At 46.3% G+C, this 24,750-nt stretch overlaps 1 protein-coding gene across 5 annotated transcripts in view; it reads left to right on the forward strand.

Annotated features, from left to right (window-relative positions):
• The window catches only part of LOC148442276 (claudin-16-like), a 263,777-nt gene that overhangs the window by 201,800 nt on the left and 37,227 nt on the right, over window positions 1-24,750 (forward strand). For all 5 annotated transcript variants that reach the window (XM_088464095.1, XM_088464096.1, XM_088464094.1 and 2 more), the window contains one exon: window positions 24,494-24,596. In XM_088464095.1, coding sequence (XP_088320221.1) covers window positions 24,494-24,596 — 103 coding nt within the window. The remainder of the gene's footprint in view (window positions 1-24,493; window positions 24,597-24,750) is intronic.

Genomic DNA, 24,750 nt, shown 5'->3' on the forward strand with positions numbered 1-24,750 from the left:
CCCCAAAGTACACTCCAGTCCAAACCAAAAAAAAAATTATTTTCTGTGCATCACCAAAGTAGTGCCAAGCGTGCGCCTGTGTCATATGTAAAGGGCCGGCTGGCTTGACCGTTAAAGGGTGCTGTAACCCCCAAAGTACACTCCAAACCAAAAAAATATATATTTTCTGTGTTTGTGAATTGTGTGCGCAGTAGCCGCACGTGCATCAACAAAGTAGTGCCAAACGTGCGCCTGTGTCATAAGTAAAGGGCCGGCTGGCTTGACCGTTAAAGGGTGCTGTAACCCCCAAAGTACACTCCAAACCAAAAAAATATATATTTTCTGTGTTTGTGAATTGTGTGCGCAGTAGCCGCACGTGCATCAACAAAGTAGTGCCAAGCGTGCACCTGTGTCATAAGTAAAGGGCCGGCTGGCTTGACCGTTAAAGGGTGCTGTAACCCCCAAAGTACACTCCAGTCCAAACCAAAAAAAAAATTATTTTCTGTGTTTGTGAATTGTGTGCGCAGTAGCCGCACGTGCATCAACAAAGTAGCGCCAAGCGTGCGCCTGTGTCATAAGTAAAGGGCCAGCTGGCTTGACCATTAAAGGGTGCTGTAACCCCCAAAGTACACTCCAGTCCAAACCAAAAAAAAAATTATTTTCTGTGCATCACCAAAGTAGTGCCAAGCGTGCGCCTGTGTCATATGTAAAGGGCCGGCTGGCTTGACCGTTAAAGGGTGCTGTAACCCCCAAAGTACACTCCAGTCCAAACCCAAAAAAAAATTATTTTCTGTGTTTGTGAATTGTGTGCGCAGTAGCCGCACGTGCATCAACAAAGTAGTGCCAAACGTGCGCCTGTGTCATAAGTAAAGGGCCGGCTGGCTTGACCGTTAAAGGGTGCTGTAACCCCCAAAGTACACTCCAAACCAAAAAAATATATATTTTCTGTGTTTGTGAATTGTGTGCGCAGTAGCCGCACGTGCATCAACAAAGTAGTGCCAAGCGTGCACCTGTGTCATAAGTAAAGGGCCGGCTGGCTTGACCGTTAAAGGGTGCTGTAACCCCCAAAGTACACTCCAGTCCAAACCAAAAAAAAAATTATTTTCTGTGTTTGTGAATTGTGTGCGCAGTAGCCGCACGTGCATCAACAAAGTAGTGCCAAGCGTGCGCCTGTGTCATATGTAAAGGGCCGGCTGGCTTGACCGTTAAAGGGTGCTGTAACCCCCAAAGTACACTCCAGTCCAAACCAAAAAAAAAATTATTTTCTGTGTTTGTGAATTGTGTGCGCAGTAGCCGCACGTGCATCAACAAAGTAGCGCCAAGCGTGCGCCTGTGTCATAAGTAAAGGGCCAGCTGGCTTGACCATTAAAGGGTGCTGTAACCCCCAAAGTACACTCCAGTCCAAACCAAAAAAAAAATTATTTTCTGTGCATCACCAAAGTAGTGCCAAGCGTGCGCCTGTGTCATATGTAAAGGGCCGGCTGGCTTGACCGTTAAAGGGTGCTGTAACCCCCAAAGTACACTCCAAACCAAAAAAATATATATTTTCTGTGTTTGTGAATTGTGTGCGCAGTAGCAGCACGTGCATCAACAAAGTAGTGCCAAGCATGCGCCTGTGTCATAAGTAAAGGGCCGGCTGGCTTGACCGTTAAAGGGTGCTGTAACCCCCAAAGTACACTCCAGTCCAAACCAAAAATAAAATTATTTTCTGTGTTTGTGAATTGTGTGCGCAGTAGCCGCACGTGCATCAACAAAGGAGTGCCAAGCGTGCACCTGTGTCATAAGTAAAGGGCCGGCTGGCTTGACCGTTAAAGGGTGCTGTAACCCCCAAAGTACACTCCAGTCCAAACCCCAAAAAAAATTATTTTCTGTGTTTGTGAATTGTGTGCGCAGTAGCCGCACGTGCATCAACAAAGTAGTGCCAAACGTGCGCCTGTGTCATAAGTAAAGGGCCGGCTGGCTTGACCGTTAAAGGGTGCTGTAACCCCCAAAGTACACTCCAAACCAAAAAAATATATATTTTCTGTGTTTGTGAATTGTGTGCGCAGTAGCCGCACGTGCATCAACAAAGTAGCGCCAAGCGTGCGCCTGTGTCATAAGTAAAGGGCCAGCTGGCTTGACCATTAAAGGGTGCTGTAACCCCCAAAGTACACTCCAGTCCAAACCAAAAAAAAAATTATTTTCTGTGCATCACCAAAGTAGTGCCAAGCGTGCGCCTGTGTCATATGTAAAGGGCCGGCTGGCTTGACCGTTAAAGGGTGCTGTAACCCCCAAAGTACACTCCAAACCAAAAAAATATATATTTTCTGTGTTTGTGAATTGTGTGCGCAGTAGCAGCACGTGCATCAACAAAGTAGTGCCAAGCATGCGCCTGTGTCATAAGTAAAGGGCCGGCTGGCTTGACCGTTAAAGGGTGCTGTAACCCCCAAAGTACACTCCAGTCCAAACCCAAAAAAAAATTATTTTCTGTGTTTGTGAATTGTGTGCGCAGTAGCCGCACGTGCATCAACAAAGTAGTGCCAAACGTGCGCCTGTGTCATAAGTAAAGGGCCGGCTGGCTTGACCGTTAAAGGGTGGTGTAACCCCCAAAGTACACTCCAAACCAAAAAAATATATATTTTCTGTGTTTGTGAATTGTGTGCGCAGTAGCCGCACGTGCATCAACAAAGTAGTGCCAAGCGTGCACCTGTGTCATAAGTAAAGGGCCGGCTGGCTTGACCGTTAAAGGGTGCTGTAACCCCCAAAGTACACTCCAGTCCAAACCAAAAAAAAAATTATTTTCTGTGTTTGTGAATTGTGTGCGCAGTAGCCGCACGTGCATCAACAAAGTAGCGCCAAGCGTGCGCCTGTGTCATAAGTAAAGGGCCAGCTGGCTTGACCATTAAAGGGTGCTGTAACCCCCAAAGTACACTCCAGTCCAAACCAAAAAAAAAATTATTTTCTGTGCATCACCAAAGTAGTGCCAAGCGTGCGCCTGTGTCATATGTAAAGGGCCGGCTGGCTTGACCGTTAAAGGGTGCTGTAACCCCCAAAGTACACTCCAAACCAAAAAAATATATATTTTCTGTGTTTGTGAATTGTGTGCGCAGTAGCAGCACGTGCATCAACAAAGTAGTGCCAAGCATGCGCCTGTGTCATAAGTAAAGGGCCGGCTGGCTTGACCGTTAAAGGGTGCTGTAACCCCCAAAGTACACTCCAGTCCAAACCAAAAATAAAATTATTTTCTGTGTTTGTGAATTGTGTGCGCAGTAGCCGCACGTGCATCAACAAAGTAGCGCCAAGCGTGCGTCTGTGTCATAAGTAAAGGGCCAGCTGGCTTGACCATTAAAGGGTGCTGTAACCCCCAAAGTACACTCCAGTCCAAACCAAAAAAAAAATTATTTTCTGTGCATCACCAAAGTAGTGCCAAGCGTGCGCCTGTGTCATATGTAAAGGGCCGGCTGGCTTGACCGTTAAAGGGTGCTGTAACCCCCAAAGTACACTCCAAACCAAAAAAATATATATTTTCTGTGTTTGTGAATTGTGTGCGCAGTAGCAGCACGTGCATCAACAAAGTAGTGCCAAGCATGCGCCTGTGTCATAAGTAAAGGGCCGGCTGGCTTGACCGTTAAAGGGTGCTGTAACCCCCAAAGTACACTCCAGTCCAAACCAAAAAAAAAATTATTTTCTGTGTTTGTGAATTGTGTGCGCAGTAGCCGCACGTGCATCAACAAAGTAGCGCCAAGCGTGCGCCTGTGTCATAAGTAAAGGGCCAGCTGGCTTGACCATTAAAGGGTGCTGTAACCCCCAAAGTACACTCCAGTCCAAACCAAAAAAAAAATTATTTTCTGTGCATCACCAAAGTAGTGCCAAGCGTGCGCCTGTGTCATATGTAAAGGGCCGGCTGGCTTGACCGTTAAAGGGTGCTGTAACCCCCAAAGTACACTCCAAACCAAAAAAATATATATTTTCTGTGTTTGTGAATTGTGTGCGCAGTAGCAGCACGTGCATCAACAAAGTAGTGCCAAGCATGCGCCTGTGTCATAAGTAAAGGGCCGGCTGGCTTGACCGTTAAAGGGTGCTGTAACCCCCAAAGTACACTCCAGTCCAAACCAAAAAAAAAATTATTTTCTGTGTTTGTGAATTGTGTGCGCAGTAGCCGCACGTGCATCAACAAAGTAGCGCCAAGCGTGCGCCTGTGTCATAAGTAAAGGGCCAGCTGGCTTGACCATTAAAGGGTGCTGTAACCCCCAAAGTACACTCCAGTCCAAACCAAAAAAAAAATTATTTTCTGTGCATCACCAAAGTAGTGCCAAGCGTGCGCCTGTGTCATATGTAAAGGGCCGGCTGGCTTGACCGTTAAAGGGTGCTGTAACCCCCAAAGTACACTCCAGTCCAAACCCAAAAAAAAATTATTTTCTGTGTTTGTGAATTGTGTGCGCAGTAGCCGCACGTGCATCAACAAAGTAGTGCCAAACGTGCGCCTGTGTCATAAGTAAAGGGCCGGCTGGCTTGACCGTTAAAGGGTGCTGTAACCCCCAAAGTACACTCCAAACCAAAAAAATATATATTTTCTGTGTTTGTGAATTGTGTGCGCAGTAGCCGCACGTGCATCAACAAAGTAGTGCCAAGCGTGCACCTGTGTCATAAGTAAAGGGCCGGCTGGCTTGACCGTTAAAGGGTGCTGTAACCCCCAAAGTACACTCCAGTCCAAACCAAAAAAAAAATTATTTTCTGTGTTTGTGAATTGTGTGCGCAGTAGCCGCACGTGCATCAACAAAGTAGCGCCAAGCGTGCGCCTGTGTCATAAGTAAAGGGCCAGCTGGCTTGACCATTAAAGGGTGCTGTAACCCCCAAAGTACACTCCAGTCCAAACCAAAAAAAAAATTATTTTCTGTGCATCACCAAAGTAGTGCCAAGCGTGCGCCTGTGTCATATGTAAAGGGCCGGCTGGCTTGACCGTTAAAGGGTGCTGTAACCCCCAAAGTACACTCCAAACCAAAAAAATATATATTTTCTGTGTTTGTGAATTGTGTGCGCAGTAGCAGCACGTGCATCAACAAAGTAGTGCCAAGCATGCGCCTGTGTCATAAGTAAAGGGCCGGCTGGCTTGACCGTTAAAGGGTGCTGTAACCCCCAAAGTACACTCCAGTCCAAACCAAAAATAAAATTATTTTCTGTGTTTGTGAATTGTGTGCGCAGTAGCCGCACGTGCATCAACAAAGTAGTGCCCAGCGTGCGCCTGTGTCATAAGTAAAGGGCCGGCTGGCTTGACCATTAAAGGGTGCTGTAACCCCCAAAGTACACTCCAAACCAAATAACAAAATATTTTTTCTGTGTTTGTGAATTGTGTGCGCAGTAGCCGCACGTGCATCAACAAAGTAGTGCCAAGCGTGCGCCTGTGTCATAAGTAAAGGGCCGGCTGGCTTGACCATTAAAGGGTGCTGTAACCCCCAAAGTACACTACAAACCAAATAACAAAATATTTTTTCTGTGTTTGTGAATTGTGTGCGCAGTAGCCGCACGTGCATCAACAAAGTAGTGGCAAGCATGCGCCTGTGTCATAAGTAAAGGGCCAGCTGGCTTGACCGTTAAAGGGTGCTGTAACCCCCAAAGTACACTCCAAACCAAAAAAATATATATTTTCTGTGTTTGTGAATTGTGTGCGCAGTAGCCGAACATGCATCAACAAAGTAGTGCCAACCGTGCGCCTCTGTCATAAGTAATGGGCCGGCTGGCTTGACCGTTAAAGGGTGCAGTAACTCCCAAAGTACACTCCAGTCCAAACCAAAAAAAAAAATATTTTCTGTGTTTGTGAATTGTGTGCGCAGTAGCTGCACATGCATCAACAATGTAGTGCCAAGCGTGCGCCTGTGTCATAAGTAAAGGGCCGGCTGGCTTGACCGTTAAAGGGTGCTGTAACCCCCAAAGTACACTCCAAACCAAAAAAATATATATTTTCTGTGTTTGTGAATTGTGTGCGCAGTAGCCGCACGTGCATCAACAAAGTAGTGCCAAGCGTGCACCTGTGTCATAAGTAAAGGGCCGGCTGGCTTGACCGTTAAAGGGTGCTGTAACCCCCAAAGTACACTCCAGTCCAAACCAAAAAAAAAATTATTTTCTGTGTTTGTGAATTGTGTGCGCAGTAGCCGCACGTGCATCAACAAAGTAGTGCCAAACGTGCGCCTGTGTCATAAGTAAAGGGCCGGCTGGCTTGACCGTTAAAGGGTGCTGTAACCCCCAAAGTACACTCCAAACCAAAAAAAAAATTATTTTCTGTGCATCACCAAAGTAGTGCCAAGCGTGCGCCTGTGTCATATGTAAAGGGCCGGCTGGCTTGACCGTTAAAGGGTGCTGTAACCCCCAAAGTACACTCCAAACCAAAAAAATATATATTTTCTGTGTTTGTGAATTGTGTGCGCAGTAGCAGCACGTGCATCAACAAAGTAGTGCCAAGCATGCGCCTGTGTCATAAGTAAAGGGCCGGCTGGCTTGACCGTTAAAGGGTGCTGTAACCCCCAAAGTACACTCCAGTCCAAACCAAAAAAAAAATTATTTTCTGTGTTTGTGAATTGTGTGCGCAGTAGCCGCACGTGCATCAACAAAGTAGCGCCAAGCGTGCGCCTGTGTCATAAGTAAAGGGCCAGCTGGCTTGACCATTAAAGGGTGCTGTAACCCCCAAAGTACACTCCAGTCCAAACCAAAAAAAAAATTATTTTCTGTGCATCACCAAAGTAGTGCCAAGCGTGCGCCTGTGTCATATGTAAAGGGCCGGCTGGCTTGACCGTTAAAGGGTGCTGTAACCCCCAAAGTACACTCCAAACCAAAAAAATATATATTTTCTGTGTTTGTGAATTGTGTGCGCAGTAGCAGCACGTGCATCAACAAAGTAGTGCCAAGCATGCGCCTGTGTCATAAGTAAAGGGCCGGCTGGCTTGACCGTTAAAGGGTGCTGTAACCCCCAAAGTACACTCCAGTCCAAACCAAAAAAAAAATTATTTTCTGTGTTTGTGAATTGTGTGCGCAGTAGCCGCACGTGCATCAACAAAGTAGCGCCAAGCGTGCGCCTGTGTCATAAGTAAAGGGCCAGCTGGCTTGACCATTAAAGGGTGCTGTAACCCCCAAAGTACACTCCAGTCCAAACCAAAAAAAAAAATATTTTCTGTGCATCACCAAAGTAGTGCCAAGCGTGCGCCTGTGTCATATGTAAAGGGCCGGCTGGCTTGACCGTTAAAGGGTGCTGTAACCCCCAAAGTACACTCCAGTCCAAACCCAAAAAAAAATTATTTTCTGTGTTTGTGAATTGTGTGCGCAGTAGCCGCACGTGCATCAACAAAGTAGTGCCAAACGTGCGCCTGTGTCATAAGTAAAGGGCCGGCTGGCTTGACCGTTAAAGGGTGCTGTAACCCCCAAAGTACACTCCAAACCAAAAAAATATATATTTTCTGTGTTTGTGAATTGTGTGCGCAGTAGCCGCACGTGCATCAACAAAGTAGTGCCAAGCGTGCACCTGTGTCATAAGTAAAGGGCCGGCTGGCTTGACCGTTAAAGGGTGCTGTAACCCCCAAAGTACACTCCAGTCCAAACCAAAAAAAAAATTATTTTCTGTGTTTGTGAATTGTGTGCGCAGTAGCCGCACGTGCATCAACAAAGTAGCGCCAAGCGTGCGCCTGTGTCATAAGTAAAGGGCCAGCTGGCTTGACCATTAAAGGGTGCTGTAACCCCCAAAGTACACTCCAGTCCAAACCAAAAAAAAAATTATTTTCTGTGCATCACCAAAGTAGTGCCAAGCGTGCGCCTGTGTCATATGTAAAGGGCCGGCTGGCTTGACCGTTAAAGGGTGCTGTAACCCCCAAAGTACACTCCAAACCAAAAAAATATATATTTTCTGTGTTTGTGAATTGTGTGCGCAGTAGCAGCACGTGCATCAACAAAGTAGTGCCAAGCATGCGCCTGTGTCATAAGTAAAGGGCCGGCTGGCTTGACCGTTAAAGGGTGCTGTAACCCCCAAAGTACACTCCAGTCCAAACCAAAAATAAAATTATTTTCTGTGTTTGTGAATTGTGTGCGCAGTAGCCGCACGTGCATCAACAAAGTAGCGCCAAGCGTGCGTCTGTGTCATAAGTAAAGGGCCAGCTGGCTTGACCATTAAAGGGTGCTGTAACCCCCAAAGTACACTCCAGTCCAAACCAAAAAAAAAATTATTTTCTGTGCATCACCAAAGTAGTGCCAAGCGTGCGCCTGTGTCATATGTAAAGGGCCGGCTGGCTTGACCGTTAAAGGGTGCTGTAACCCCCAAAGTACACTCCAAACCAAAAAAATATATATTTTCTGTGTTTGTGAATTGTGTGCGCAGTAGCAGCACGTGCATCAACAAAGTAGTGCCAAGCATGCGCCTGTGTCATAAGTAAAGGGCCGGCTGGCTTGACCGTTAAAGGGTGCTGTAACCCCCAAAGTACACTCCAGTCCAAACCAAAAAAAAAATTATTTTCTGTGTTTGTGAATTGTGTGCGCAGTAGCCGCACGTGCATCAACAAAGTAGCGCCAAGCGTGCGCCTGTGTCATAAGTAAAGGGCCAGCTGGCTTGACCATTAAAGGGTGCTGTAACCCCCAAAGTACACTCCAGTCCAAACCAAAAAAAAAATTATTTTCTGTGCATCACCAAAGTAGTGCCAAGCGTGCGCCTGTGTCATATGTAAAGGGCCGGCTGGCTTGACCGTTAAAGGGTGCTGTAACCCCCAAAGTACACTCCAGTCCAAACCCAAAAAAAAATTATTTTCTGTGTTTGTGAATTGTGTGCGCAGTAGCCGCACGTGCATCAACAAAGTAGTGCCAAACGTGCGCCTGTGTCATAAGTAAAGGGCCGGCTGGCTTGACCGTTAAAGGGTGCTGTAACCCCCAAAGTACACTCCAAACCAAAAAAATATATATTTTCTGTGTTTGTGAATTGTGTGCGCAGTAGCCGCACGTGCATCAACAAAGTAGTGCCAAGCGTGCACCTGTGTCATAAGTAAAGGGCCGGCTGGCTTGACCGTTAAAGGGTGCTGTAACCCCCAAAGTACACTCCAGTCCAAACCAAAAAAAAAATTATTTTCTGTGTTTGTGAATTGTGTGCGCAGTAGCCGCACGTGCATCAACAAAGTAGCGCCAAGCGTGCGCCTGTGTCATAAGTAAAGGGCCAGCTGGCTTGACCATTAAAGGGTGCTGTAACCCCCAAAGTACACTCCAGTCCAAACCAAAAAAAAAATTATTTTCTGTGCATCACCAAAGTAGTGCCAAGCGTGCGCCTGTGTCATATGTAAAGGGCCGGCTGGCTTGACCGTTAAAGGGTGCTGTAACCCCCAAAGTACACTCCAAACCAAAAAAATATATATTTTCTGTGTTTGTGAATTGTGTGCGCAGTAGCAGCACGTGCATCAACAAAGTAGTGCCAAGCATGCGCCTGTGTCATAAGTAAAGGGCCGGCTGGCTTGACCGTTAAAGGGTGCTGTAACCCCCAAAGTACACTCCAGTCCAAACCAAAAATAAAATTATTTTCTGTGTTTGTGAATTGTGTGCGCAGTAGCCGCACGTGCATCAACAAAGTAGTGCCCAGCGTGCGCCTGTGTCATAAGTAAAGGGCCGGCTGGCTTGACCATTAAAGGGTGCTGTAACCCCCAAAGTACACTCCAAACCAAATAACAAAATATTTTTTCTGTGTTTGTGAATTGTGTGCGCAGTAGCCGCACGTGCATCAACAAAGTAGTGCCAAGCGTGCGCCTGTGTCATAAGTAAAGGGCCGGCTGGCTTGACCATTAAAGGGTGCTGTAACCCCCAAAGTACACTACAAACCAAATAACAAAATATTTTTTCTGTGTTTGTGAATTGTGTGCGCAGTAGCCGCACGTGCATCAACAAAGTAGTGGCAAGCATGCGCCTGTGTCATAAGTAAAGGGCCAGCTGGCTTGACCGTTAAAGGGTGCTGTAACCCCCAAAGTACACTCCAAACCAAAAAAATATATATTTTCTGTGTTTGTGAATTGTGTGCGCAGTAGCCGAACATGCATCAACAAAGTAGTGCCAACCGTGCGCCTCTGTCATAAGTAATGGGCCGGCTGGCTTGACCGTTAAAGGGTGCAGTAACTCCCAAAGTACACTCCAGTCCAAACCAAAAAAAAAAATATTTTCTGTGTTTGTGAATTGTGTGCGCAGTAGCTGCACATGCATCAACAATGTAGTGCCAAGCGTGCGCCTGTGTCATAAGTAAAGGGCCGGCTGGCTTGACCGTTAAAGGGTGCTGTAACCCCCAAAGTACACTCCAAACCAAAAAAATATATATTTTCTGTGTTTGTGAATTGTGTGCGCAGTAGCCGCACGTGCATCAACAAAGTAGTGCCAAGCGTGCACCTGTGTCATAAGTAAAGGGCCGGCTGGCTTGACCGTTAAAGGGTGCTGTAACCCCCAAAGTACACTCCAGTCCAAACCAAAAAAAAAATTATTTTCTGTGTTTGTGAATTGTGTGCGCAGTAGCCGCACGTGCATCAACAAAGTAGTGCCAAACGTGCGCCTGTGTCATAAGTAAAGGGCCGGCTGGCTTGACCGTTAAAGGGTGCTGTAACCCCCAAAGTACACTCCAAACCAAAAAAATATATATTTTCTGTGTTTGTGAATTGTGTGCGCAGTAGCCGCACGTGCATCAACAAAGTAGTGCCAAGCGTGCACCTGTGTCATAAGTAAAGGGCCGGCTGGCTTGACCGTTAAAGGGTGCTGTAACCCCCAAAGTACACTCCAGTCCAAACCAAAAAAAAAATTATTTTCTGTGTTTGTGAATTGTGTGCGCAGTAGCCGCACGTGCATCAACAAAGTAGCGCCAAGCGTGCGCCTGTGTCATAAGTAAAGGGCCAGCTGGCTTGACCATTAAAGGGTGCTGTAACCCCCAAAGTACACTCCAGTCCAAACCAAAAAAAAAATTATTTTCTGTGCATCACCAAAGTAGTGCCAAGCGTGCGCCTGTGTCATATGTAAAGGGCCGGCTGGCTTGACCGTTAAAGGGTGCTGTAACCCCCAAAGTACACTCCAAACCAAAAAAATATATATTTTCTGTGTTTGTGAATTGTGTGCGCAGTAGCAGCACGTGCATCAACAAAGTAGTGCCAAGCGTGCGCCTGTGTCATAAGTAAAGGGCCGGCTGGCTTGACCGTTAAAGGGTGCTGTAACCCCCAAAGTACACTCCAGTCCAAGCCAAAAATAAAATTATTTTCTGTGTTTGTGAATTGTGTGCGCAGTAGCCGCACGTGCATCAACAAAGTAGTGCCCAGCGTGCGCCTGTGTCATAAGTAAAGGGCCGGCTGGCTTGACCGTTAAAGGGTGCTGTAACCCCCAAAGTACACTCCAAACCAAATAACAAAATATTTTTTCTGTGTTTGTGAATTGTGTGCGCAGTAGCCGCACGTGCATCAACAAAGTAGTGCCAAGCGTGCGCCTGTGTCATAAGTAAAGGGCCGGCTGGCTTGACCATTAAAGGGTGCTGTAACCCCCAAAGTACACTCCAAACCAAATAACAAAATATTTTTTCTGTGTTTGTGAATTGTGTGCGCAGTAGCCGCACGTGCATCAACAAAGTAGTGCCAAGCATGCGCCTGTGTCATAAGTAAAGGGCCAGCTGGCTTGACCGTTAAAGGGTGCTGTAACCCCCAAAGTACACTCCAAACCAAAAAAATATATATTTTCTGTGTTTGTGAATTGTGTGCGCAGTAGCCGAACATGCATCAACAAAGTAGTGCCAACCGTGCGCCTCTGTCATAAGTAATGGGCCAGCTGGCTTGACCGTTAAAGGGTGCTGTAACTCCCAAAGTACACTCCAGTCCAAACCAAAAAAAAAAATATTTTCTGTGTTTGTGAATTGTGTGCGCAGTAGCTGCACATGCATCAACAAAGTAGTGCCAAGCGTGCGCCTGTGTCATAAGTAAAGGGCCTGCTGGCTTGACCATTAAAGGGTGCTGTATCCCCCAAAGTACACTCCAAACCAAATAACAAAATATTTTTTCTGTGTTTGTGAATTGTGTGCGCAGTAGCCGCAAGTGCATCAACAAAGTAGTGCCAAGCGTGCGCCTGTGTCATAAGTAAAGGGCCGGCTGGCTTGACCATTAAAGGGTGCTGTAACCCCCAAAGTACACTCCAAACCAAAAAAATATATATTTTCTGTGTTTGTGAATTGTGTGCGCAGTAGCCGCACGTGCATCAACAAAGTAGTGCCAAGCGTGCGTCTGTGTCATAAGTAAAGGGCCAGCTGGCTTGACCGTTAAAGGGTGCTGTAACCCCCAAAGTAAACTACAGTCCAAACCAAAAAAAATATTATTTTCTGTGTTTGTGAATTGTGTGCGCAGTAGCCGCACGTGCATCAACAAAGTAGTGCCAAGCGTGCGCCTGTGTCATAAGTACAGGGCTGGCTGGCTTGACCGTTAAAGGGTGCTGTAACCCCAAAGTACACTCCAAACCAAATAACAAAAAATTATTTTCTGTGTTTGTGAATTGTGTGCGCAGTAGCCGCACGTGCATCAAAAAAATAGTGCCAAGCGTGCACCTGTGTCATAAGTAAAGGGCCGGCTTTCTTGACCGTTAAAGGGTGCTGTAACCCCCAAAGTACACTCCAAACCAAAAAAATATATATTTTCTGTGTTTGTGAATTGTGTGCGCAGTAGCCGCACGTGCATCAACAAAGTAGTGCCAAGCGTGCGCCTGTGTCATAAGTAAAGGGCCGGCTGGCATGACCGTTAAAGGGTGCTGTAACCCCCAAAGTACACTCCAGTCCAAACCAAAAAAAAAATTATTTTCTATGTTTGTGAATTGTGTGCGCAGTAGCCGCACGTTTATCAACAAAGTAGTGCCAAGCGTGCGCCTGTGTCATAAGTAAAGGGCCGGCTGGCTTGACCGTTAAAGGGTGCAGTAACCCCCAAAGTACACTCCAAACCAAATAACAAAATATTTTTTCTGTGTTTGTGAATTGTGTGCGCAGTAGCCGCACGTGCATCAACAAAGTAGTGCCAAGCGTGCGCCTGTGTCATAAGTAAAGGCCCAGCTGGCTTGACCGTTAAAGGGTGCTTTAACCCCCAAAGTACACTCCAAACCCAAAAAATATATATTTTCTGTGTTTGTGAATTGTGTGCGCAGTAGCCGCACGTGCATCAACAAAGTAGTGCCAAGCGTGCGCCTGTGTCATAAGTGAAGGGCTGGCTGGCTTGACTGTTAAAGGGTGCTGTAACCCCCAAAGTACACTCCAGTCCAAACCAAAAAAAAAATTATTTTCTGTGTTTGTGAATTGTGTGCGCAGTAGCCGCACGTGCATCAACAAAGTAGTGCCAAGCGTGCGCCTGTGTCATAAGTAAAGGGCCGGCTGGCTTGACCGTTAAAGGGTGCTGTAACCCCCAAAGTACACTCCAAACCAAAAAAATATATATTTTCTGTGTTTGTGAATTGTGTGCGCAGTAGCCGCACGTGCATCAACAAAGTAGTCCCAAGAGTGCGCCTGTGTCATAAGTAAAGGGCCGGCTGGCTTGACCGGTAAAGGGTGCTGTAACTCCCAAAGTACACTCCAGGGTGTGTCATAAGTAAAGGGCCGGCTGGCTTGACCGTTAAAGGGTGCTGTAACCCCCAAAGTACACTCCAAACCAAAAAAATATATATTTTCTGTGTTTGTGAATTGTGTGCGCAGTAGCCGCACGTGCATCAACAAAGTAGTGCCAAGCGTGCACCTGTGTCATAAGTAAAGGGCCAGCTGGCTTGACCGTTAAAGGGTGCTATAACCCCCAAAGTACACTCCAGTCCAAACCAAAAAAAAAATTATTTTCCGTGTTTGTGAATTGTGTGCGCAGCAGCCGCACGTGCATCAACAAAGTAGCGCCAAGCGTGCACCTGTGTCATAAGTAAAGGGCCGGCTGGCTTGACCGTTAAAGGGTGCTGTAACCCCCAAAGTACACTCCAAACCAAAAAAATATATATTTTCTGTGTTTGTGAATTGTGTGCGCAGTAGCCGCACGTGCATCAACAAAGTAGTGCCAAGCGTGCACCTGTGTCATAAGTAAAGGGCCGGCTGGCTTGACCGTTAAAGGGTGCTGTAACCCCCAAAGTACACTCCAGTCCAAACCAAAAAAAAAATTATTTTCTGTGTTTGTGAATTGTGTGCGCAGTAGCCGCACGTGCATCAACAAAGTAGCGCCAAGCGTGCGCCTGTGTCATAAGTAAAGGGCCAGCTGGCTTGACCATTAAAGGGTGCTGTAACCCCCAAAGTACACTCCAGTCCAAACCAAAAAAAAAATTATTTTCTGTGCATCACCAAAGTAGTGCCAAGCGTGCGCCTGTGTCATATGTAAAGGGCCGGCTGGCTTGACCGTTAAAGGGTGCTGTAACCCCCAAAGTACACTCCAAACCAAAAAAATATATATTTTCTGTGTTTGTGAATTGTGTGCGCAGTAGCCGCACGTGCATCAACAAAGTAGTGCCAAGCGTGCGCCTGTGTCATAAGTAAAGGGCCGGCTGGCTTGACCGTTAAAGGGTGCTGTAACCCCCAAAGTACACTCCAAACCAAAAAAATATATATTTTCTGTGTTTGTGAATTGTGTGCGCAGTAGCCGCACGTGCATCAACAAAGTAGTCCCAAGAGTGCGCCTGTGTCATAAGTAAAGGGCCGGCTGGCTTGACCGGTAAAGGGTGCTGTAACTCCCAAAGTACACTCCAGGGTGTGTCATAAGTAAAGGGCCGGCTGGCTTGACCGTTAAAGGGTGCTGTAACCCCCAAAGTACACTCCAAACCAAAAAAATATATATTTTCTGTGTTTGTGAATTGTGTGCGCAGTAGCCGCACGTGCATCAACAAAGTAGTGCCAAGCGTGCACCTGTGTCATAAGTAAAGGGCCAGCTGGCTTGACCGTTAAAGGGTGCTATAACCCCCAAAGTACACTCCAGTCCAAACCAAAAAAAAAATTATTTTCCGTGTTTGTGAATTGTGTGCGCAGCAGCCGCACGTGCATCAACAAAGTAGCGCCAAGCGTGCGCCTGTGTCATAAGTAAAGGGCCGGCTGGCTTGACCGTTAAAGGGTGCTGTAACCCCCAAAGTACACTCCAAACCAAAAAAATATATATTTTCTGTGTTTGTGAATTGTGTGCGCAGTAGCCGCACGTGCATCAACAAAGTAGTGCCAAGCGTGCACCTGTGTCATAAGTAAAGGGCCGGCTGGCTTGACCGTTAAAGGGTGCTGTAACCCCCAAAGTACACTCCAGTCCAAACCAAAAAAAAAATTATTTTCTGTGTTTGTGAATTGTGTGCGCAGTAGCCGCACGTGCATCAACAAAGTAGCGCCAAGCGTGCGCCTGTGTCATAAGTAAAGGGCCAGCTGGCTTGACCATTAAAGGGTGCTGTAACCCCCAAAGTACACTCCAGTCCAAACCAAAAAAAAAATTATTTTCTGTGCATCACCAAAGTAGTGCCAAGCGTGCGCCTGTGTCATATGTAAAGGGCCGGCTGGCTTGACCATTAAAGGGTGCTGTAACCCCCAAAGTACACTCCAAACCAAAAAAATATATATTTTCTGTGTTTGTGAATTGTGTGCGCAGTAGCCGCACGTGCATCAACAAAGTAGTGCCAAGCGTGCGCCTGTGTCATAAGTAAAGGGCCGGCTGGCTTGACCGTTAAAGGGTGCTGTAACCCCCAAAGTACACTCCAGTCCAAACCAAAAATAAAATTATTTTCTGTGTTTGTGAATTGTGTGCGCAGTAGCCGCACGTGCATCAACAAAGTAGTGCCAAGCGTGCGCCTGTGTCATAAGAAAAGGGCCGGCTGGCTTGACCATTAAAGGGTGCTGTAACCCACAAAGTACACTCCAAACCAAATAACAAAATATTTTTTCTGTGTTTGTGAATTGTGTGCGCAGTAGCCGCACGTGCATCAACAAAGTAGTGCCAAGCGTGCGCCTGTGTCATAAGTAAAGGGCCAGCTGGCTTGACCATTAAAGGGTGCTGTAACCCCCAAAGTACACTCCAAACCAAATAACAAAATATTTTTTCTGTGTTTGTGAATTGTGTGCGCAGTAGCCGCACGTGCATCAACAAAGTAGTGCCAAGCGTGCGCCTGTGTCATAAGTAAAGGGCCGGCTGGCTTGACCGTTAAAGGGTGCTGTAACCCCCAAAGTACACTCCAAACCAAAAAAATATATATTTTCTGTGTTTGTGAATTGTGTGCGTAGTAGCCGAACGTGCATCAACAAAGTAGTGCCAAGCGTGCGCCTCTGTCATAAGTAATGGGCCGGCTGGTTTGACCGTTAAAGTGTGCTGTAACTCCCAAAGTACACTCCAGTCCAAACCAAAAAAAAAATTATTTTCTGTGTTTGTGAATTGTGTGCGCAGTAGCTGCACATGCATCAACAAAGTAGTGCCAAGCGTGCGCCTGTGTCATAAGTAAAGGGCATGCTGGCTTGACCGTTAAAGGGTGCTGTAACCCCCAAAGAACACTCCAAACCAAATAACAAAATATTTTTTCTGTGTTTGTGATTTGTGTGCGCAGTAGCCGCACGTGCATCAACAAAGTAGTGCCAAGCGTGCGCCTGTGTCATAAGTAAAGGGCTGGCTGGCTTGACCATTAAAGGGTGCTGTAACCTCCAAAGTACACTCCAAACCAAAAATATATATATTTTCTGTGTTTGTGAATTGTGTGCGCAGTAGCCGCACGTGCATCAACAAAGTAGTGCCAAGCGTGCGTCTGTGTCATAAGTAAAGGGCCAGCTGGCTTGACCGTTAAAGTGTGCTGTAACCCCCAAAGTACACTCCAAGCCAAATAACAAAATATTTTTTCTGTGTTTGTGAATTGTGTGCGCAGTAGCCGCACGTGCATCAACAAAGTAGTGCCAAGCGTGCGCCTGTGTCATAAGTAAAGGGCCAGCTGGCTTGACCGTTAAAGGGTGCTGTAACCCCCAAAGTACACTCAAAACCTAAAAAATATATATTTTCTGTGTTTGTGAATTGTGTGCGCAGTAGCCGCACGTGCATCAACAAATAGTGCCAAGCGTGCACCTGTGTCATAAGTAAAGGGCCGGCTGGCTTGACCGTTAAAGGGTGCTGTAACCCCCAAAGTACACTCCAGTCCAAACCAAAAAAAAATTATTTTCTGTGTTTGTGAATTGTGTGCGCAGTAGCCGCACGTGCATCAACAAAGTAGTGCCAAGCGTGCGCCTGTGTCATAAGTAAAGGGCCGGCTGGCTTGACCGTTAAAGGGTGCTGTAACCCCCAAAGTACACTCCAAACCAAAAAAATATATATTTTCTGTGTTTGTGAATTGTGTGCGCAGTAGCCGCACATGCATCAACAAAGTAGTGCCAAGCGTGCACCTGTGTCATAAGTAAAGGGCCGGCTGGCTTGACCGTTAAAGGGTGCTGTAACCCCCAAAGTACACTCCAGTCCAAACCAAAAAAAAAATTATTTTCTGTGTTTGTGAATTGTGTGCGCAGTAGCCGCACGTGCATCAACAAAGTATCGCCAAGCGTGCGCCTGTGTCATAAGTAAAGGGCCAGCTGGCTTGACCATTAAAGGGTGCTGTAACCCCCAAAGTACACTCCAGTCCAAACCAAAAAAAAAATTATTTTCTGTGCATCACCAAAGTAGTGCCAAGCGTGCGCCTGTGTCATATGTAAAGGGCCGGCTGGCTTGACCGTTAAAGGGTGCTGTAACCCCCAAACTACACTCCAAACCAAAAAAATATATATTTTCTGTGTTTGTGAATTGTGTGCGCAGTAGCCGCACGTGCATCAACAAAGTAGTGCCAAGCGTGCGCCTGTGTCATAAGTAAAGGGCCGGCTGGCTTGACCGTTAAAGGGTGCTGTAACCCCCAAAGTAAACTCCAGTCCAAACCAAAAATAAAATTATTTTCTGTGTTTGTGAATTGTGTGCGCAGTAGCCGCACGTGCATCAACAAAGTAGTGCCAAGCGTGCGCCTGTGTCATAAGTAAAGGGCCGGCTGGCTTGACCATTAAAGGGTGCTGTAACCCCCAAAGTACACTCCAAACCAAAAGAATATATATTTTCTGTGTTTGTGAATTGTGTGCGCAGTAGCCGCACGTGCATCAACAAAGTAGTGCCAAGCGTGCGTCTGTGTCATAAGTAAAGGGCCAGCTGGCTTGACCATTAAAGGGTGCTGTAACCCCCAAAGTACACTCCAAGCCAAATAACAAAATATTTATTCTGTGTTTGTGAATTGTGTGCGCAGTAGCCACACGTGCATCAACAAAGTAGTGCCAAGCGTGCGCCTGTGTCATAAGTAAAGGGCCAGCTGGCTTGACCATTAAAGGGTGCTGTAACCCCCAAAGTACACTCCGAACCAAAAAAATATATATTTTCTGTGTTTGTGAATTGTGTGCGCAGTAGCCGCACTAGCATCAACAAAGTAGCGCCAAGCGTGCGTCTGTGTCATCAGTAAAGGGCCGGCTGGCTTGACCGTTAAAGGGTGCTGTAACCCCCAAAGTACACTCCAGTCCAAACCAAAAAAAAAATTATTTTCTGTGTTTGTGAATTGTGTGCGCAGTAGCCGCACGTGCATCAACAAAGTAGTGCCAAGCGTGCGCCTGTGTCATAAGTAAAGGGCTGGCTGGCTTAACCGTTAAAGGTTGCTGTAACCCTCAAAGTACACTCCAAACCAAATAACAAAATATTTTTTCTGTGTTTGTGAATTGTGTGCGCAGTAGCCACACGTGCATCAACAAAGTAGTGCCAAGCGTGCGCCTGTGTCATAAGTAAAGGGCCGGCTGGCTTGACCGTTAAAGGGTGCTGTAACCCCCAAAGTACACTCCAAACCAAAAAAATATATATTTTCTGTGTTTGTGAATTGTGTGCGCAGTAGCCGCACGTGCATCAACAAAGTAGTGCCAAGCGTGCGCCTGTGTCATAAGTAAAGGGCCAGCTGGCATGACCGTTAAAGGGTGCTGTAACCCCCCAAGTACACTCCAGTCCAAACCAAAAAAAAAATTATTTTCTGTGTTTGTGAATTGTGTGCGCAGTAGCCGCACGTGCATCAACAAAGAAGTGCCAAGCGTGCGCCTGTGTCATAAGTAAAGGGCCGGCTGGCTTGACCATTAAAGGGTGCTGTAACCCCCAAAGTACACTCCAAACCAAATAACAAAATATTTTTTCTGTGTTTGTGAATTGTGTGCGCAGTAGCCGCACGTGCATCAACAAAGTAGTGCCAAGCGTGCGCCTGTGTCATAAGTAAAGGCCCGGCTGGCTTGACCGTTAAAGGGTGCTTTAACCCCCAAAGTACACTCCAAACCAAAAAAATATATATTTTCTGTGTTTGTGAATTGTGTGCGCAGTAGCTGCACGTGCATCAACAAAGTAGTGCCAAGCATGCGCCTGTGTCATAAGTGAAGGGCCGGCTGGCTTGACCGTTAAAGGGTGCTGTAACCCCCAAAGTACACTCCAGTCCAAACCAAAAAAAAAATTATTTTCTGTGTTTGTGAATTGTGTGCGCAGTAGCCGCATGTGCATCAACAAAGTAGTGCCAAGCGTGCGCCTGTGTCATAAGTAAAGGGCCGGCTGGCTTGATGGTTAAAGGGTGCTGTAACCCCCAAAGTACACTCCAAACCAAAAAAATATATATTTTCTGTGTTTGTGAATTGTGTGCGCAGTAGCCGCACGTGCATCAACAAAGTAGTGCCAAGCGTGCGCCTGTGTCATAAGTAAAGGGCCGGCTGGCTTGACCGTTAAAGGGTGCTGTAACCCCCAAAGTACACTCCAAACCAAAAAAATATATATTTTCTGTGTTTGTGAATTGTGTGCGCAGTAGCCGCACGTGCATCAACAAAGTAGTGCCAAGCGTGCGCCTGTGTCATAAGTAAAGGGCGCTGGCTTGACCGTTAAAGGGTGCTGTAACTCCCAAAGTACACTCCAGTCCAAACCAAAAAAAAAATTATTTTCTGTGTTTGTGAATTGTGTGCGCAGTAGCCGCACATGCATCAACAAAGTAGTGCCAAGCGTGCGCCTGTGTCATAAGTAAAGAGCCGGCTGGCTTGACCGTTAAAGGGTGTTGTAACCCCCAAAGTACACTCCAAACCAAAAAAAAAAATATTTTCTGTGTTTGTGAATTGTGTGCGCAGTAGCCGCACCTGCATCAACAAAGGAGCAGCGCCAAGCGTGCGCCTGTGTCCCATAAGTAAAGAGCCGGCTGGCTCATTTCTTAAAGGCTGGTGTAACCCACAAAGTGCACTACTCTCCAGCAAAAATAAAAAAATATTTTCTGTGTTTAGCCGCACGTATATATCAAATCGATATAACATAAATGGAGGACCAAACTTTCTCCGATAAAAATAAAATAGAGAAAGATCAAGAACCACTTCCTCCTAGTGCTGAAGCTGCTGCCACTAGTCATGACATAGACGATAACATGCCACCAACGTCGTCTGCCAAGGCCGATGCCCAATGTCATAATAGAGGGCACATACAATCCCAAATGACAAAGTTCAGGAAAATGACCTTGAAAAAAACATTTAAATCAGCTGAAGAGAAACGTAAACTTGCCAATATGCCATTTACGACACGGAGTGGCAAGGAACGGCTAAGGTCGATCCCTAGTATGTTCATGACTAGTGGTTCAGCTTCACATGACGATGGAAGCCCTCCTCCCACTAAAAAAATCAAAAGAGTTAAGCTGGCAAAAGCACAGCGAAGAACTGTGCTTTCTAAGAAGATATCACAAATCCCCAAGGAAAGTCCAAGTGTGGTGGTGGTTGCGATGCCTGACCTTCCCAGCACTGGACGGGAAGAGGTGGCTCTTTCCACCATTTGCACGCCCCCTGCAAGTGCTGAAAGGAGCACCCACAGTCCTCTTGCTGTGGCCGGTGCACATATATATATATATATATATATATTAGGGGTGTGCACCGGCCACTTTTCGTGTTTTGTGTTTTGGTTTTGGATCTGGATCTTTCTTCATGTTTTGGATCTGGATTGGTTTTGCCAAAACCACCCTTCCGTGTTTTGGGTTCTAGGTTTTGTGTTTTGGATCTGTATTTTTTTGAAAAAAAGCATAAAAACAGCTTAAATCACAGAATTTGTGGGTTTTTCTGCTCCTATGCAATTATTAACCTCAATAACCTTCATTTCCACTCATTTCCAGTCTATTCTGAACACCTCACAATATTGTTTTTATGGCCAAAAGATTGCACCGAGGTAGCTGGATGACTATGCTAAGCGACACGAGTGGGCGGCACAAACACGTGGCCCATCTAGGAGTGACACTGCAGTGGCAGACAGGATGGCAGTTTGAAAAACTAGGCCCCAAGCAGTACATACTGCAAAGAAAAAAAAGAGGTGCAAGATGGAATTGTCCTTGGGCCCTCCCACCCACCCTTATGTTGTATAAATAGGACATGCACACTTTAACAAACCAATCATTTCAGCGCCAGGGTCTGCCACATGACTGTGGCTGAAATGATTGGTTCGTTTAGGCCCCCACAAAACAAGCTGGCAATTAATGTGTCCCTGCACAAATTGGCTCTACGGAGGCAAGATGTCGTCCTTATCCTCCTCATCCACCGATTCCTTGGATAAAACAGGAAAAAGGGATTTAGGTGTCCCTGGACTGCTTACGGTCTTAGCCAAAGTTTCTGAACTTGACAGTAACTTTTTATGAATGCGCTGCAGGTGCCGTATAAGGGAGGATGTTCCTAGGTGGTTAACGTCCCTGCCCCTACTTATTTCACCTTTACATATGGTACATATGGCAAGACAGTTGTTGTCCGGATTTGGATAGAAATATTGCCAGACCAAAGAGGTGGAATGTTTGGTCTTCTGCCCAGGCATGACCGTGAGGGGCTTTTCCATCCCACGGACAACAACTGTCTCCCCCGGAGCCTGATTTAAACAAACCACATCACCATCAGAATCCTCCTCGCCAACTTCCTCCTCAGTGCCAGCTACACCAGTATCCTCATCCTGTTGTACTTCAACAGTGACATCTTCAATTTGCATATCAGCAAGTGGACTGTGGGTGCTCCTTTCAGCACTTGCAGGGGGCGTGCAAAAGGTGGAAAGAGCCACCTCTTCCCGTCCAGTGCTGGGAAGGTCAGGCATCACAACCGCCACCACACTTGGACTCTCCTTGGGGATTTGTGATATCTTCTTAGAACGCACAGTTCTTCGCTGTGCTTTTGCCAGCTTAACTCGTTTGATTTTTTTAGTGAGAGGAGGGCTTCCATCGTCATGTGAAGCTGAACCACTAGTCATGAACATAGGGAAAGACCTTAGCCGTTCCTTGCCACTCCGTGTCGTAAATGGCATATTGGCAAGTTTACGTTTCTCTTCAGATAATGTAAATGTTTTTTTCAAAGTCATTTTCCTGAACTTTGTCATTTGGGATTGTATGTGCCCTCTACTATGACATTGGGCATCGGCCTTGGCAGACGACGTTGATGGCATGTTATCGTCTATGTCATGACTAGTGGCAGCAGCATCAGCACTAGGAGGAAGTGGTTCTTGATCTTTCCCTATTTTATTTTTATCGGAGAAAGTTTGGTCCTCCATTTATGTTATATTGATATATACGTGCAGCTAAGGCGCACACAAACACAGAAAATAATTTTTTATTTTTGTTGGAGACTAGTGCACTTTGTGGGTTACTCCACCCTTTAAGAAATGAGCCAGCTGGCCCTTTACTTATGGGACACAGGCGCACGCTTGGCGCTGCTCCTTTGTTGATGCACGTGCAGCTACAGCCCACACAATTCACAAACACAGAAAATATTTTTTTATTTTGTTTGGAGTGCCCTTTGGGGGTCACAGCACCCTTTAACGGTCAAGCCAGCCGGCCTTTTACTTATGGGACACAGGTGCACGCTTGGCGCTGCTCCTTCGTTAATGCACGTGCAGCCACAGTGCACACAATTCACAAACACAGAGAAAAAAAAAATTTTGTTTGGAGTGCCCTTTGGGGGTTACAGCACCCTTTAGCAGTCAATCCAGCCGGCCCTTTATTTATGGGACACAGGCGCACGCTTGGCACTTCTTTGTTGATGCATGTGTGGCTACTGCGCACACAATTCACAAACACAAAAAAATATATGTTTTTATTTTGTTTGGAGTGCCCTTTGGGGGTTACAGCACCCTTTAACGGTCAAGCCAGCCGGCCCTTTACTTATGACACAGGCGCACGCTTGGCACTACTTTGTTGATGCACGTGCGTCTACTGCGCACACAATTCACAAACACAGAAAATATATTTTTTTTTTGGTTTGGACTGGAGTGTACTTTCGGGGGTTACAGCACCCTTAACGGTCAAGCCAGCCGGCCCTTTACTTATGACACAGGCGCACGCTTGGCACTACTTTGTTGATGCACGTGCGGCTACTGCGCACACAATTCACAAAAACAGAAAATAATTTTTTTTTTGGTTTGGACTGGAGTGTACTTTCGGGGGTTACAGCACCCTTAACGGTCAAGCCAGCCGGCCCTTTACTTATGACACAGGCGCACGCTTGGCACTACTTTGTTGATGCACGTGCTGCTACTGCGCACACAATTCACAAACACACAAAAAATATTATTTTTTTAGCACTTGGGTGGAGCACCCCTGATGGACAGAGCACCCCCTGGACAACACTACAGCACCCCTTTAGGACTGGGACACTGCACAGGACTTTGGAGTGGACACAGCCCCTATGGAGAACTGACTGCACAACACAGTCCAGCTGCCCCTATGGACTTTGAAGTAGTGGACACAGCCCCTATTAACAACAGCAGCACAGCACAACACAGCCAGCCCCTATGGACTTTGAAGTAGTGGACAACAGCAGCACTACACTACACTACACAGCCCAGCCAGCCCTAACTCCCACCCTCCCTCTTCACTGTCCACAGCCGAGTGAGAAAATGGCGCCGACGCGGGTACCTTATATAGGATCCAAAACCCGCGAGACTCGGAAGGCGGGATGATGACGTTTTGCCTCGATTTCAGATCCGAGTCAGGTGGGAAAAGTCGAGCCTGACTCGGATCGGACTCGGATCGGGGGGGCTCGGGGGGGTTCGGATTTCAGAAATCCGAACCCGCTCACCCCTAATATATATATATATATATATATATATGATAAATATTCTAATTGTATTTCATTACACCATTACACCATCTGTGGGCCGCACAGATGGTAGAATGGTTAGCCTCACAGTACTATGGTCTCTTGTAAAGCGCTGCGGGATATGCGCTATATAAATAATTGGTAAAAATTATAATTTTTGTCTCAAAATGATGCAATTTTTATACTTATTTTCAATGGTGCTGATAGTGTAAGCGGTGTACACGCCCACATGGCACTGGCCACACCTACACAGCACATGTCACAGCTCCTCCACTTCTCATAATAGGCCCTTGAACATTTAAAGACCCAGACCCATGTGGCCCTTAATCCAGTCCTGCATACCACACTCACCGTCCTGTCTCGACCAGCTTTATACAAAAATTTATGACACACAGTATAATATAATTTCTAATAAAATCTAAATGTTTTGAATCAATTTATTTTCTCTGTCAGGTCAGTCAGAAATGCCGAGGGCTCTGGTGGGAATGTGTGACCAACATTCAGGATGGAATCAAAACATGTGATCAATATGATTCAATATTGGCAGAACATCCATGTGAGTAAAAATGTTTTAGAGCCCTCATGTATTTATAGTTAATATTCTTATCCTTAGAGAGCACCCCTTTCCTCTGGCCTGTCCTCCAAACCAAAAATTACCAATGGCGTTGCCAGTTTCTCCCGCGTCAGTCGGCAGCAGAAGAGTTGCACAA

Source organism: Taudactylus pleione, unplaced genomic scaffold (assembly GCF_031769625.1).
Source record: "Taudactylus pleione unplaced genomic scaffold, aTauple2 ptg001575l, whole genome shotgun sequence".
NCBI classification, from domain to species: Eukaryota; Metazoa; Chordata; class Amphibia; order Anura; family Myobatrachidae; genus Taudactylus; species Taudactylus pleione.